Source organism: Cololabis saira, chromosome 7 (assembly GCF_033807715.1).
Source record: "Cololabis saira isolate AMF1-May2022 chromosome 7, fColSai1.1, whole genome shotgun sequence".
Classification (NCBI taxonomy): domain Eukaryota; kingdom Metazoa; phylum Chordata; class Actinopteri; order Beloniformes; family Belonidae; genus Cololabis; species Cololabis saira.
This window is the reverse complement of record NC_084593.1, coordinates 34,016,142-34,030,704: the sequence shown is the minus strand read 5'-3', so window position 1 is coordinate 34,030,704 and position 14,563 is coordinate 34,016,142. Positions and strand designations below refer to the sequence as shown.

At 42.1% G+C, this 14,563-nt stretch overlaps 1 protein-coding gene across 1 annotated transcript in view; it reads left to right on the top strand.

Moving 5' to 3' along the window:
- Window positions 1–14,563, top strand: part of wu:fb13g09 (ATP-binding cassette sub-family C member 5) — a 28,163-nt gene that overhangs the window by 12,022 nt on the left and 1,578 nt on the right. The window contains exons 9-28 of the mRNA XM_061725724.1: window positions 157–264; window positions 948–1,298; window positions 1,374–1,445; window positions 1,605–1,729; window positions 1,826–1,898; window positions 1,993–2,196; window positions 2,351–2,476; window positions 2,768–2,879; window positions 2,980–3,164; window positions 3,558–3,704; window positions 4,569–4,698; window positions 5,389–5,542; window positions 8,766–8,894; window positions 9,097–9,283; window positions 11,049–11,138; window positions 12,470–12,662; window positions 12,776–12,935; window positions 13,514–13,592; window positions 13,677–13,790; window positions 14,123–14,287. Coding sequence (XP_061581708.1) covers window positions 157–264; window positions 948–1,298; window positions 1,374–1,445; window positions 1,605–1,729; window positions 1,826–1,898; window positions 1,993–2,196; window positions 2,351–2,476; window positions 2,768–2,879; window positions 2,980–3,164; window positions 3,558–3,704; window positions 4,569–4,698; window positions 5,389–5,542; window positions 8,766–8,894; window positions 9,097–9,283; window positions 11,049–11,138; window positions 12,470–12,662; window positions 12,776–12,935; window positions 13,514–13,592; window positions 13,677–13,790; window positions 14,123–14,287 — 2,904 coding nt within the window. The remainder of the gene's footprint in view (window positions 1–156; window positions 265–947; window positions 1,299–1,373; window positions 1,446–1,604; window positions 1,730–1,825; window positions 1,899–1,992; window positions 2,197–2,350; window positions 2,477–2,767; window positions 2,880–2,979; window positions 3,165–3,557; window positions 3,705–4,568; window positions 4,699–5,388; window positions 5,543–8,765; window positions 8,895–9,096; window positions 9,284–11,048; window positions 11,139–12,469; window positions 12,663–12,775; window positions 12,936–13,513; window positions 13,593–13,676; window positions 13,791–14,122; window positions 14,288–14,563) is intronic.

Genomic DNA, 14,563 nt, shown 5'->3' with positions numbered 1-14,563 from the left:
TATTTACAATTTTATGGGCTACATCACTGTAATAAAAATGTTCATTGCATCAACCTTTTTTTTTTAGATTTGCGATGTATTAGGTTCTTATACTTTATTTGGGTTTTAAAGTTTAATGCCAGGTAAACAAAGATTGCTAACTGTCTCCAACATCAGGCTTTCACTGTGGTTGCTGTTTTCAACTCCATGACATTTGCCCTGAAAGTTACACCGCTGGCCGTGAGATCACTGTCTGAGGGCTCTGTCGCTGTCAAGAGGTTTCAGGTGAGAAAGAAGAAAAAGTGTCCTTATATGGTATTTTAGACACAAATAGTATATGCCACGTATCATTTAAGAAAGCCACTTAAAAGTACAGAACAGAAACTTGTTTCTTATCTGCACAGAATGTCACCTGCCGCATTGCAAACATACTTTCTACACTCTGGTCGAGAGACTAAAACATTCTTGCGATGTTGATGCAGTACAAGAGTCGTTTAGCAGGTTTTACTGGCTCAGAGCACATGAAAAGGTGTCCCTGTTGCTCAAGAGCCTTCCAGCTACCCCACATGCTGACATTTCTGATATACTGTTTGCCAACACATGGAAAAAGTCACATGTTAGTGAGAGAAGTTTCACAGAGCCAGCTAGGGTTAAGTAAGCAACTGTTTCTGCCAGGGATGGAGCGAAAGCCCCAAAAGGCTTTTCTGTGATTTGCACACACGTGGTGCATGATAAAGTCCTGATGAGCTCAAGGACCGGCCGGACTGCGCTTAAAGCATTACACTCTGTGATGCAGTCATCCCTGCAGTGCCAGTGTGCCATTACATAATCTGAAGTGTGTTCAACCAAATGTACCTCATGTGATCCTTTACAAAAGAAAAACGGCAACAAACTGCCTTTCAAAAAAAAAATGTAAATATGCTCATCATAATGTTCTGAAAAGTGACCTAGTCCCTTTGACTCCACAGAGGCTCTTTATGATGGAAGACAGAGAGATGATTTTGGCAAAAATGGAGGATCCTGTCCATGCAGTAGAATTTCGGACCGCCACGCTGGCCTGGGAGAAGGCGCGCACGCCGGCAACGAAGCCAAACCCGCCTTCCAAGAAGCGAGGAGGGATGAAAAGCGTGCTTCGCAGAGAGAAGCTGAGCCTGTACATTTCCACAGAGGACGGTAAAGGGAACAAAGAAGGCCCCAACGGACAAAGTCTCCTCACAAACATGGAGCAGGAGAGCCCACAAAGCACCATCTCCTCCACTCAGAGTATAAGACCCCCTCTGCACAAAACCCTGCACCGCATCGACCTACGCATCAAGAGGGTAAGAGCACAAGCACATGCACGCCTAAGAATGTGTTGGGTAAACTTCCCTCACGTCATGTGGTGCCTTTTTCAGGGTGCTCTGGTTGGAATCTGTGGAAGTGTCGGGAGTGGAAAAAGCTCTCTTCTCTCCGCTCTTCTTGGACAGGTCAGATCCAGCTAAATGCTCGGTTTAAGTTTCCTGTTGAAATCGCATAACAATAACCAGGAGAGCCTTTCTTCTTTTATTCATACACCAACTGAACAGTATACTGTTTTGAAGTGGAAGTGTTCTTTTATCCTCAAGGCTCATTCTGTTGTTTTGCAGATGACCCTGTTGGAAGGTAAAGTTGCTGCCGGTGGCGGCTTCGCTTATGTGGCCCAACAAGCCTGGATCCTCAACGACTCTTTGAAGGAGAACATCCTATTTGGAAACCAGTTTGACTCAGACAAGTAAGCTCGTCTTTTGCGTCATGATACTGGAAAGGAAAGGAAAATCATAAAAGTGGATATTCATCGCTAGTTTTTCCCAATTTCTTCCCTCATCAGATACAGTGCGGTGCTGGAAGCATGCTGTCTTCTCCCAGATCTCGCAGATCTTCCATATGGAGACATGACAGAGGTTTGTGAAGGTTCTTCTTTACAAAATGATTGCGCTGCAAACTTTTAACTGTATAAAATATCACGGAACACTCATCTTAACTTTGTCCTTCTAGATTGGGGAGCGGGGCGCCAACCTTAGCGGAGGGCAGCGCCAGCGAGTGAGCCTGGCTCGTGCTCTCTACAGTGAGCGGCCCATTCTCCTCCTGGATGACCCGCTCAGCGCTGTTGATGCTTGTGTGGGTTCCCATATCTTCAACAAAGTAATTCGGGGGGCTGCAAAAGGCAAGACTGTGCTTTTTGTGACACACCAGCTGCAGGTGAGGAGACAATCTGTGACTTTTCTAATGACATCGAGCAGACAAAACTATTAATAGTCATTCATATTATAACATATTCCAACATGTTTCTCAGTGAGTTCCCACAATCAAATATCCTTACGCTCTTACCTTTTCTCCCTGTTTCCTTTTTTAGTATCTCCCCGAGTGTGATGATGTTATACTGATGAAGGATGGCCAGATTGCAGAACACGGCACCCATGAGCAGCTAATCAGTAGAGAGCGTGACTACGCCGCCCTGTTCAACAGCATGCAACAGGAGGTACGGCCAGTGGCACGCAACAAGGAGAGACATTGTGAATAACCCTCATCACAGTAACATTGAACACTACGTGATGAATAATTCATAAGCGCGGACAGACAAACCCAGTAGCAGGGGAATGCTTATGCATATAAGACCTTTCATTATTTTTGTGTGCATTGAATCTCCGGTGAGCCGCTAAAGATCATGTCACCAAGATCTCTGATTAAATTCACCGTGTTGCTTTTATAGATCTTCTGATTCGTGATGGTGTTTGAAAACTCATTCGTCTTTATGATTTTTATGTCTCAGAATCTGGTTAAAGAGAATTTAAAAAATAAATGGCAAAGGAAAGGTACGAAAAAGCCCAGCAGTCCTACGGATGCTGGCACGGTTGTGCCAAAGGTGGAAAGCAAGGGCGGAGGTGAGGCGGGTTGTCACTTTTCTTCTTAAACTCATAAAATGAAGCTAGACCCTTCTTAAGTAACTTCACTCCGCCTTTCTGTCTTGTTTCTTCTTTTCAGAACAACTGATGAAAGCCGAAGAGAAGGGTTCTGGAGCGGTCGCCTGGGCTGTCTATGGAGCCTACATCAAAGCAGCAGGAGGACCTATCATCTTCATCATCAACATCTTCCTCTTCCTCTCTACCACAGGCAGCATAGCTTTCAGTAACTGGTGGCTGAGCCACTGGATCAGGCAGGGCAGCGGGGTAAGCTGGGACACCATCCTGATTCCATGTAATATCTCTTTAGCGTGTATTTGGCTCCCAAACGGCACACAGCTACTACGCCTCAGTGAGTTGTGGCAGCAGACTGAGCATTAATCTGAATGTTCATGATTGAAAAAGTAACGGCATGTTGGTGAACTTAATTAAAAACAAGCACGAGCATCAGGGAATCAGCAGATGTGCAGCAAAGCAGGCTGCTGTTGAGAGATGTGATCAGAACTGCGAACGTTCACCAGATTGATTTTAATGTGCTTTTTGTTGGAGCCAAAACCTGTGCTTTTCTCAATTTCATCAGAAACTTTCATCAGAGATTTTTCCCCTTAAATTTTTTTCCCTCCCACAGTTTTTGTAATTTATTGCTCCATCTGCCCTCAGAACACATCATTGATCTCGGTGAATGAAACGGTGGCGAGCAACAGCATGAGCCTCAACCCTCATATTCGGTACTACTCGACTGTTTACGTCATCTCCATGGGAGCAGCTTTGCTGCTGAAGACGGCCAGAGGCCTGGTGTTTGTGAAGGTAAGCGTCTTTTTGTGACACTCTGTCCTTTCATCAACTGATGAACTTCAAAGCGATATAAAAATCGGATACATTATTGGTCCTTTGGAGTTAAGTGCTCCCTCCTAATTGTCTCGGCTGCCATTTGTCCACGCTCTTATGGCTCCAGCAAAATAATGGAAAATGGCTGCAGGCCAAATCCATTTAGTATTTGTCCGCTGCTGCTCCCTCACAGCTTTACTGAAGCTGAGTGTGTCTGTCTGACTGTGATGAGGGGGGCAAGGACGCCTGCATTTGTTGGTGTATGTGCGTTCATCCGTGTCAGTTGCCCCCTCGGGTGTGCGTCCTGTACAGTATATCACTCTAACCCATCCTGACACAGCATTGCAGAGGTTACCCCCCCCCCCACGTTAATGTGTGCCACTTGAAATTGCTAATTTTTCAAAGATGGCTAATCTTTTTCTTTTTTTTTTTATACCTCTAGCTATGATGGGATCTTTGGGAGTGTTAAATATTCCATTAATAGAATTCATTTATTCTCTGCTGCCACATGTAATTTCTGTCCAATTGGTGAAACGTCTCCTGCGTATTCGGTCATGACCTTTATGTAAGCCTCCCAGAAACTCATTATGAATCAGGATTTGACAGCCTGCCTTGTGTGACAAAAGGATATCGCCACCCGCCACCGTGCACATGTTCGGCATATGCCGAGGCCCACTCTGTGACTCTGCAGGCCACATCTGAGCGCCGCTGTATTCTGCTGTATGCTTCCCGTCCAACTATCTGTTCATCCAAGGCCCAATTCTTTCCATATGCTCGTATAAGTTGTTTGTTTACATGTGTCATGTCTCGTGTTCAAACACAAGATGTTGTCTGTGTCGACAGTGCACGGTGAAGGCTGCCTCCACGCTCCATGACAAGCTGTTCCGTCGGATCCTCCTCAGCCCCATGCACTTTTTCGATACAACACCATTGGGTCGTATCCTGACCCGCTTCTCCAGGGACATGGACGAGGGTGAGGTTTGATTTGTCTTGACTGTGAACGTTTCCCTCAGGAGAGCTCTCAGTCAGTCCGGCTACCGTGGCTGACAAGGTGTAGTGCCGAGACGCAGTGTGATTTGACATGGAGTATTTTCTCTTGTGAGTTGCTCTCTGTTATCCACTTCACTTGTGTCTTTGCCTGGACATGTCCATTTGTCAGTTGTGTATGTTTTTTTTTTGTTGTTTTGTTTTTTGTTTTTTTTGGATGGTTGCACTTGACTTTCCACTGCTTTTTTTTCTTGTTGGTGGGAAAAAAGCCAAAACATTAATATGTTGGGGTTTTTTTTTCACCATCAAAGAACCAGCATAGCTTGTGCACTGTTTTGTACCTGCAGATCCTGTCACACTGTGGTTGCTTTAGGCTTTAAAATACAAGAGGTGGTGCATGGTAACATTAAAACTGAGAACTCACACACTCATTTGGATGCAGATATTGCCACAATTTTCGTTCGGACCCAACTGGCAACCGGTTCTAGTATATTAGTATAATAATACTACGTATATTAGGGTTCTGGATTAACCTATTTTAGATAGAGATTTCCCAAACTTTGCTCAAGAATGTGAATATAATGGGTTATCAGCAGGCTGAAATGCCCCTAAAGACACTTTTGTCTCACATCTGGCAATACAGTGTACCTGACCATTGTTTAATTCTCCTCTGCAGTGGATGTGCGCCTGACCATGCAAGCTGAAATGCTGATGCAGAACCTGACCCTGGTTATGTTTTGCCTGGCGATGGTAGGCATCGTCTTCCCCTGGTTCCTGCTCTCAGTCCTACCCATTGGGGCTGTCCTCTGGATTGTCAACCGTGTGTCCAGGTCAGACTCTCCTTAATCTGTTAGATTAAGTATTTATGCCAGTAACGGTGGCATAAGTAGCCAAGGTCAGGTCCAAATGTGTCTGCTATCCGGGACGGTTTGGTTATATAACTTGGGTAAATACTGCGTATCTGTTTTTTTGTTATCAAACAATAATGTAGGTGATAGTTTGTTTTAGCTCGCTGATTGAGGGATGCTGACCTATTGATCAGTCCTATTTCTAATCATTTTTAACCACAACAGAATGTACATGAGTGTTTCTTAGAAGCTTTTTTTAATCTATTCTTACTCTACAAACATCAGAACATACACTATTTGATCCAAGTTGGAATATTTCCAGATATCTCCAGCTTAACTTACCATGGAAAGTTTCTGGAACGTTTCCAGACGTTCAGCAGAGATGTTCCACTCCATAGCAGTCCTGCTGGCGTTATTAGAGCTGTCGGTGTACAGTAACGGAGTTAACGGAGTTACTGTACACCACAGTTGTGTGTGTGTGTGTGTGTGTGTTTCCACTCACACATTAATGTTTCAGATGTAGCTGGGGCTGATGGCAGTGATTCCACTGAAGAATATCATACATTGCCTTGAAAAAGTATTCATACCCTAGAATTTGTCCTTATTTTGTCATTTTTCACTTACAAAGTTAAGTGTAAGTTGGCGGGATTTTAGATGCTAGACCGACAATAAGTAGTGCATAATTGTGATGGAAATATTTAAGTTTGTGGTTGTTATATGACAAAACATGGACAGGTTCAGAGGGTAAGAGTACTTCATATTTGTTTTCTCTAATTTTAGCACACAGTTTAAGTGTACATTATGACTTTACAACCATAAGCATAAGCAGTCAGCTGAGCCACAGCTGAGCCACAAATGCCTCCACAGCTACAGTGACAAAACAATACATCCCCGTCACCATTTCAGCAACAATTACAAACACACACATACACCAATGGAATGCATGCTAAAAAATGACCATAATAAAACACAATATAGAAAAAAATTATTGCACGTCCGTCGGCCCCAAGGAGCCTTGTTCAGGAGTTTGATGGAGGTTGGCGCAAATGAGTTTTTAAAGTGATTTAATTTGCACTTGGGAACCCTGTATCGGCTCCCAGAGGGTAGGAGCTCATATTCTGAGTAAATGTAGGATGGCTCAGCTACATCCTCTGGGCCTGCCTGACAACTGTTTGTTCATAGATGAACTGCAAGGAACGATAGTCCCTTTACCCCGTCACCTAATGGCTGTATGTACCAAATGGGCAAGTTTGGTTTTCAGCCTGACGGTGAGGTTCCAATACCGGGCTGACATCCCATATCGGACCAAGCTCCACCAGACAGCCTCAATCGGTGCAAAAAGTGCAGTCTTTGCTGTAGACGGGCACATAGACTTTCCACATGGACATCTCAACTAAAAGATTCGTCTAGACAAGACAAGACATTTGTATGAATGTCTAATCATTCAAAATTGTTCTGACCTGCAAATGTTATAATGGTGTCACTTTAGGGCATGTACAGTGAAGCAGGAGCGGCTCATCTTTATGTGCAAATATGTGGAATATTAAAAGCCTCTGATTTCATTTACAGCCTCTGATCAGTACATTTCTCAACATTCCATGTTGCAGAAAACTCCCTGAATAATTCAAAAACTCTGCTTTGTTATTATTTGGGTTTTTACAACAGTTGTGCAATAAAGGTGGATCCACAATAGGGAACAAGGGCTCACTGGTGCCATAGGAAATAACCACAGAATCATGTTATTTCCTTTTTCTAAGAGATCAGGAGGAACATGACTCTGTTATTGTCATTTTAGCGCAAAGTCAGAAAGTACAAAAAACTGATAAAAACTTGTGTACATACTGTATAAAATATGTGGAATAACCATATCAGATTTTTTGTTTTAGTATTGCTTCATATCAGGATACAGTAAATAAATCATGAAATTAGATTTTTTTTATGGTGTGGATGATTTGCAGATTAAAGACGGGAGCTCAAACTCATCATCTCTTCCTCTTCCCCATGTGTATTATTGGCATCTTGTCCTGATGTAAACAGGAATTTCTGATTTATTTCATCAGACCAAATAGTATTTTGTCTCTTTAGAAATCTCTCTAATTGAAAAAAACATCTAATTTGGAGAAACTTAATTGGTGTGAAATGAAAGAGGAATTAATCAAAATTTAGATAAACAAGACAGACAGAGAGGAAGTGGAGGGAAGAAATGATCCCCAGTACTGAATGAAAACTAACAATAACCCTCAGCAGTGCTGTTCACATGGAGCAAATACACTATCTGACATAATATCTATACATATACTTTGTCAAAGTCCATTTCTCACTGGAAACAATAACTTTAAAAACAGCTTTTACTAAAATGAAACTGCCCAGGGCTTAAATAGGTGTGTGTGATTCACAGCATGGAAGCAAGGAAGTGTCATGTTCTGTCCTCGTCCTCTGTCAGCTTTTTACGAGAAATCCAAATTAGTCATGGGAGACTTTGAATGAATTCCTATAAAACGATCACTCTGTCTTGGCAGTTAAAAGTAGACTCATACTGCATCTATGTCAGTATTAACCTTCCCACCTCACCCCAACTGTCTGTTTTCTGTGACTCTTGCTCATAATGTTGCTCAATAGCCAGAAATGGGAAACGGCCAGTGAGGAAAACAGATGCTGTGTTGTGGACCGTATCCCAGTCTGTGTGTTGCCTCATCATCCCCCGTCTGCCACACAGCTGAAGTATTTGTCATTTCCTCAGTCCTCACTTATGTTTCCGCATCAGAGTGGCAATATTCTCTTTAGTAAAGCTCCGGTATCGATTTTTCGATGAAATGTGACTCACACGCTGGGTCAAATGACTTTCAAAAAGCTAATACTCGGACTTGTGTCTGTACTATGCCTTGGCTTTTATTGTTTGCTTGTTTGTTTTATTTTTACTTGGAAATTATCTCTTTTTAAAAGTTCACTCCATGAATGCTACAGTGAATTTTCTTTCAGTATCTAACCATTTTTTTCAGTTGAGGCTATTGTGAGGTCTGGACTGTTTCAGACTTGGCATATATTAACATTAATAATAATTTAGGATTACACATCAAACTACAATATATGTTTAATGTCTTCCCGGAGTCACTTTAGAGATTATCCATATACAACTACATAATTTAGTGGGAAGTTTTCATTTTTTAGAAGCTAAAGGTAAAAGATGATAATTTTCCATTCCCAGGGTTCTCATTCGTGAGTTGAAGCGTCTGGAGAACATCAGCCAATCACCATTTACCTCTCACATCACCAGCAGTCTTCAGGGACTGTCCACCATTCATGCGTACGGACGAGGACACAGCTTCCTCCAGAGGTTTGTCATCAATATCATGAACCTACCATCAGATTTCATCTGGTATCTCCTTGTAATGTCTCAGTTAACTCCTCATTCTGTAACTACATGGGACCGAGAAAATAAGCCTGCTAGTCGGGCAGTACAGAGCCGTGCTTCCTTTTTCCTCTCGGCTGAAATGGCTCTTTTTTCTTTTTTTTTTTTTTCCTCCTTCTTTTTTTAGATATCAGGAACTGCTGGACACCAACCAGGCCACCAGCTACCTCTTCAGTTGTGCGATGCGGTGGCTGGCCGTCCGCCTGGACATCATCAGCATCTCTCTCATCACTTCTGTAGCACTTCTCATTGTCTTCATGCACAATCAGATACCTGCGGCCTACGCAGGGCTGGCTATATCCTACGCAGTGCAGGTTCGTAAATGAACCCATGTAGAAACTCAGAAATTGTACGGTCCTTGTCATCTGAAAGGCTGAAAATAGGTAGTGTGAGTGGAAGATTTGCAAAATGAAGCATGTGTCTTGCTTGTCAAACATTTGGATGTGTATTTTGGTAGAACCTGTACTTTTCCCTAGAAACAGTTAAAATACAGTATATAAGCGATAAACATAGTGCTGGTCAGTTCTGAGGATTTGCTGCCTCACCCCAACTTGTTGGCGTAGCTTATGGGAGTTAAACCCGGATATGCTCCCATGTTTTATGATGTAAACTTAAAGGGGACCTATTATGAAAAACACGTTTTTCTCTTGCTTTAACATATATAAAGTGGTCTCCCCTCAGCCTGCCAACTCAGAGAAGGAGGAAAGCAACCAAATTCTGCAGTGTCTGTACAGCCGTTCAGATTCTGCTCCTTCGTTACGTAACCAAAATGCAATTTACATAGGTTGGCCTCTGATGCGTGAAACCACGCCCACAACTAACTCCGCAGGCCGGAGCTTCCGCCATTTTTTCGTAGCGGTGTATCACGTCATTCAGGCAGCCAATCAGCACAGTGCCTCATTATCATAGCCCCAACCACTCAGAATCCCGCATAGATAATGAGGTTAGAGAATGGGAAGATAAAGACATGGCTCAGAGGCTGAATTTCTCATTTATTTAGCAAAAACAATCAAAAGCTTGTTTTTAAGACATTCAAGGCCTGTTTAAAATAGGTATTAGACGCCATAATAGGTCCCCTTTAACTTTCAGCAGAATGTATGTAGTTACAGAGGAATGCGGACCTCTGGACCTATTTTTGGTTCCTTTATCAGAATAAAGATAATCTCTTCGTAGGTGTTTCAAGACGTCAAATGAAGTACTTGTAAGAGGAAGAAAAACCTATTTTACACAATGATCATACTGTTTCAAAGCAAAAGAGAGCCCTCATTATGCTGCCACCACTTGCCTTGGGTGATTCAGACAGCAGTGGCTGAGCTTCTGCACACTGTTCTCACATAGCGTGCTGTCGTTGGAGCATTGTTCTGCCTTCATAGCTTACAAAAGCAGAAAAGAAGTGAGGCACAATGAAGCTTCTGCATTTCCTCGGTGAAGAGGCATTGTGATTAAGTCGCAAAGGGGGGTAGGACATGATGGATGAGTGGTTTAAACTGACTAGCATTTTCTGCTTACGTTATACTGTAATGTTATTGTTGGTAGATCTCAATTATCCACATAATGATTATCAATATTTCCCTGTTCAGTTTTGTGTGCTTCAGCTCCTCTTAAAGTAACTCAGTATTTTAGCTACCATCTACAGTTTAGCATGTAACTGCATCCTGGTTATTGTTCAGCTTAGGTTGCATCTTATCGGTTTAAAAGGAGTAAAATTATGAGCTTTGTTCAAAAGTTTACACAATTTTCTGAGGTCTTAATGAAATGTCTGCAACATGCCTTGTGGTTTTTTTTAAGGAACCGTAATGAATTACACAGATTCTTTCTGCTACGTGGGTCTTTATTATCTGACTTATTTATTTTTTGAGTATAATAATTACGTAATGATAACTGATAATAACATAACAATAACTTTACATAATAATCACTGCAGATACTTGAAATTAGTTCACAGGATTATGATGAGGACATGTCAGAAAATGTGTCCACTGCTCAGCTGCTGAAGCCAAGTAGCCAGTGCTTCATAGCCATTGGCGTGTTGCGTTAATCATTAACTTAACTTTCAACTCTGCTGACTTTCATTTCCAGCTGACGGGCTTGTTTCAGTTTACGGTGCGGCTGCTCGCTGAGACTGAAGCTCGGTTCACATCAGTTGAAAGGATCAGCCATTATATAAAGGTAAGAGCATTGGTTGTGGATTATGTGGCACTTGGAGGAAGTCGCACACAAATTCTACATGGTCATACTAGGCTAATATAAAGTCGCATAAAAGGAGAACTACACCCTCTTTGAGATCGTATATATCAAGTTGTTATTGTTAAAAAAAGAAATCATTGGGATCTTATCCAGTTTTTCAAGTTGGATAAAAACAACCTCAGATAAATGACCTATGATATATTACTCTGTATTAGTATTTAACAAATAGTGAATTACAAGCCACAATTAATTATTTTTTAGAACCACATCCATCGTTTGTTTGGCATCACCAGTCTGTCACGCCCTTGTGAAGGATTTTTTACAGTGTTGCTTCAGTACATTCAGGTTTGCAGGCATTTTTTTATGGACAATTAATTTCATGCCCTTTATGATTTCAAGTGTGCCAAGTTCTGGCTTGGACTGGGCTGTTTTAACGTCTTGATTATTATCTTTTCCAGCTACTCAATCGTAAAGTTGTTGGTGTGTTTTAGATCAGTGTCCTGTTGCATGAACCAGTTCGGCCAGGCGTTATGTGTCAGACAGATGGCCTTTGACTTTAAGGTACTTCAGTAAACAGAGATGTTCATGGTCAACTCTGACTGAGAGGTGCTCAGGTCCTGTTGCAGCTAAAACCAGCACCATGCTTGACAATTGGTATGCCACTTTGGTCTCATGTGATCAAAGTACAGGACCACAACCATGTCATGTGTTTTATTTACCTCATTTCAGTAAACTTGACCTTATATGTGTGACCAGATTCTTTTTTTTATGTCTTTATCTGTGTTGTGCCACAGAAGGGGTGCTGGTTCAGTTATCAAAGAGTTATTAATTGTCCTTCGACAATTATTAATAATTAATAAAGTAGATTATTTATCAAATTGAATTATCAAAGTGAATTAAAAAGAGGAGTTTTATTTCTTTACATGACTTTAAAGAAATGTTGAGGAGATTACCCTCAGACAGAGCGCATGACAAGATGTGTGTGCCTGTGTGTGTGTGTGTGTTGGTGGTTGATGTGAAAATGTTATTGTATACATGTGATGGAGTCTGCAGGAAAGAAACAGGAACTTAGTGTGTGGCCTTTACACTCTCCAGTGCATATGACTGGGCCTGCATCACACACACACACACACACACACACACACGAACAAACAGATCGCTTTCAAACCACAAAGATACAAATGTTAAACTTGAGCTTTTCAAGTGTAAAGAAAAGCTCATAAAGGCAAAATCAGTAGGAGTCAGATGGGAGCTTTCTTCTCTTCAGAGATTGGGAGATTAATACCAGATGCGATCGTCTTTCTTGATCTCAGACTCTTGACGGTGAAGCGCCCAGACAGAGTCCAGAGGCTGCCGGCCCGGCCTCCTCCTGGCCTCAGCAGGGAAAGATCACCTTTCAGAATGTGAACATGCGTTATCGAGATGATCTGCCACTGGTGCTGAAGAGCCTGTCCTTCACTGTTCTGCCCGAGGAGACTATTGGCATTGTGGGCCGCACCGGATCAGGTAGGACTGTCATTCTCTACTCCTAGATCGGCAGCGTTTCATCTTACATTTACATCTCTGTGGCAACATGTCCGCAGCTGTTATCACAGCATCTTTTCTGTACGTGTTTGCAGGGAAGTCTTCGCTAGCCGTGGCTTTGTTCAGGCTCGTGGAGCTGAGTGGAGGCTCCGTTATTATTGACGGGATCGATATCGCACAAATTGGCCTGGATGAATTGCGGAGTAAGCTATCCATCATTCCTCAAGAGCCTGTACTCTTCATTGGGACTGTCAGGTAATCCAACGATCGTTACTTTTACCATCAATAGTTGTGACTAATGCATTTTTCTGGCTTAAAAAATTTAAAATTTTGAACTAAGAAGCGCTTGGAAGTAAATGGAGGTGTAATAAAAAACCCGTTTGCAATTAAAACAAGCGTTCAGATAGAAAAGAATATTTAACAGTTCCACTACGTGCTCCAACTACGTACTGCAAACAGACGTCTTTTGTCAGAATAAATATGTTGGTATTTACATTAAAATAATCAGAATTCTTTCTCATATCCTGCTAAAAACACGTGTATTAGCTTGAAATTGGCTTTTGGAAAATTTTTGGGTTAAATAGTATTTGCTTTATGCATGCTTGGTAATCTGTTAATGGGAAATCTAAACCTCAGTCAACAAAAGTGAACCTAGAACCAACCGTCAGTTGGTTTGTGGACGTCTATCTTTCTGTCATTTGTCTCAGAACATTCAGGGATTAAACCGTGGTCATTGATGGTTTGGAGGTTAGAGTTGTACTGTGAGTGTTTTCTTAATTGAAGATGTTTGGTCCAGTTGATGAAAATCACAGTTGCGGTTTATTTCCCAACAGGAGCAATTTGGACCCGTGGGATCAATACTCTGACTCACAGATCTGGGAAGCTCTCGAGAAAACGCACATTAAGGAAATGGTGAGTGATAAGATGGTTGTATTGTTAGCTGTAATTTCCATGACCACAACGGTTGGACTCATAGCTCTGTAAAACCCTCCCCAGGTCAGCCAGCTGCCTCATTCCCTCCACTCAGAGGTGACAGAGAACGGGGAGAACTTCTCGGTGGGAGAACGGCAGCTCCTCTGTGTGTCCAGGGCCCTGCTGAGGAACAGCAAGGTGCTGATTGTTTAATGTGTACATTTTAACTTTCCTGGAATGGGTGAACTCATCTCTTCACCATCTAATGAGAAAACGGAAGCGTCCTTGCATCTCTTCCTGCATAGGAAACCACTGCCACCTAGTGGCGTCTAATGTAGCTGCAGCTCAAACTATTTGCTAATGCATGAGCTGGGATGGATTTCATGTGGGATGCTGAAGCTTTGCATGTAATGCACCATAATCATGCAGCATACATTCAGAACCAGGTTCTTGGGTTTCTGTAATGTCTTGTTTTCATTATCTGGTACTCCCTCTGTAGCATTTACTGTTTTGTTTTTTAATTTTCCCAGATTCTTATATTGGATGAAGCAACAGCAGCCATCGACACGGAGACAGATCGACTCATCCAGGAGACCATTTGCTCTGCGTTTGGCAGCTGCACCACTCTCATCATTGCGCATCGTCTCAACACGGTGATGAATTGCAACAGGGTCATGGTCCTAGACAGCGGCCAGGTGTGTATACGTGCAACATGAATAACTTTGTAGTGCAGTTTGTTTGTCTGTGACTGTGTGGACTCTCCATTTTGAGTTGGTGAATGGTAAAATAAACTTTACTTTTGACTTGGGTTGCCTTCAGAGGAGCTTATGATGCAAGTAGAGAACTTAAAATGCACAGGAATCATGACTGATTCCAGTTTGAGCCATTATCTCTGTGAGGAAGTTGAGCTTACTTTTTTTATCTAAGAATTCAATAGATCAGAAAATGAAATGGGGTGAATTTACCCAAGT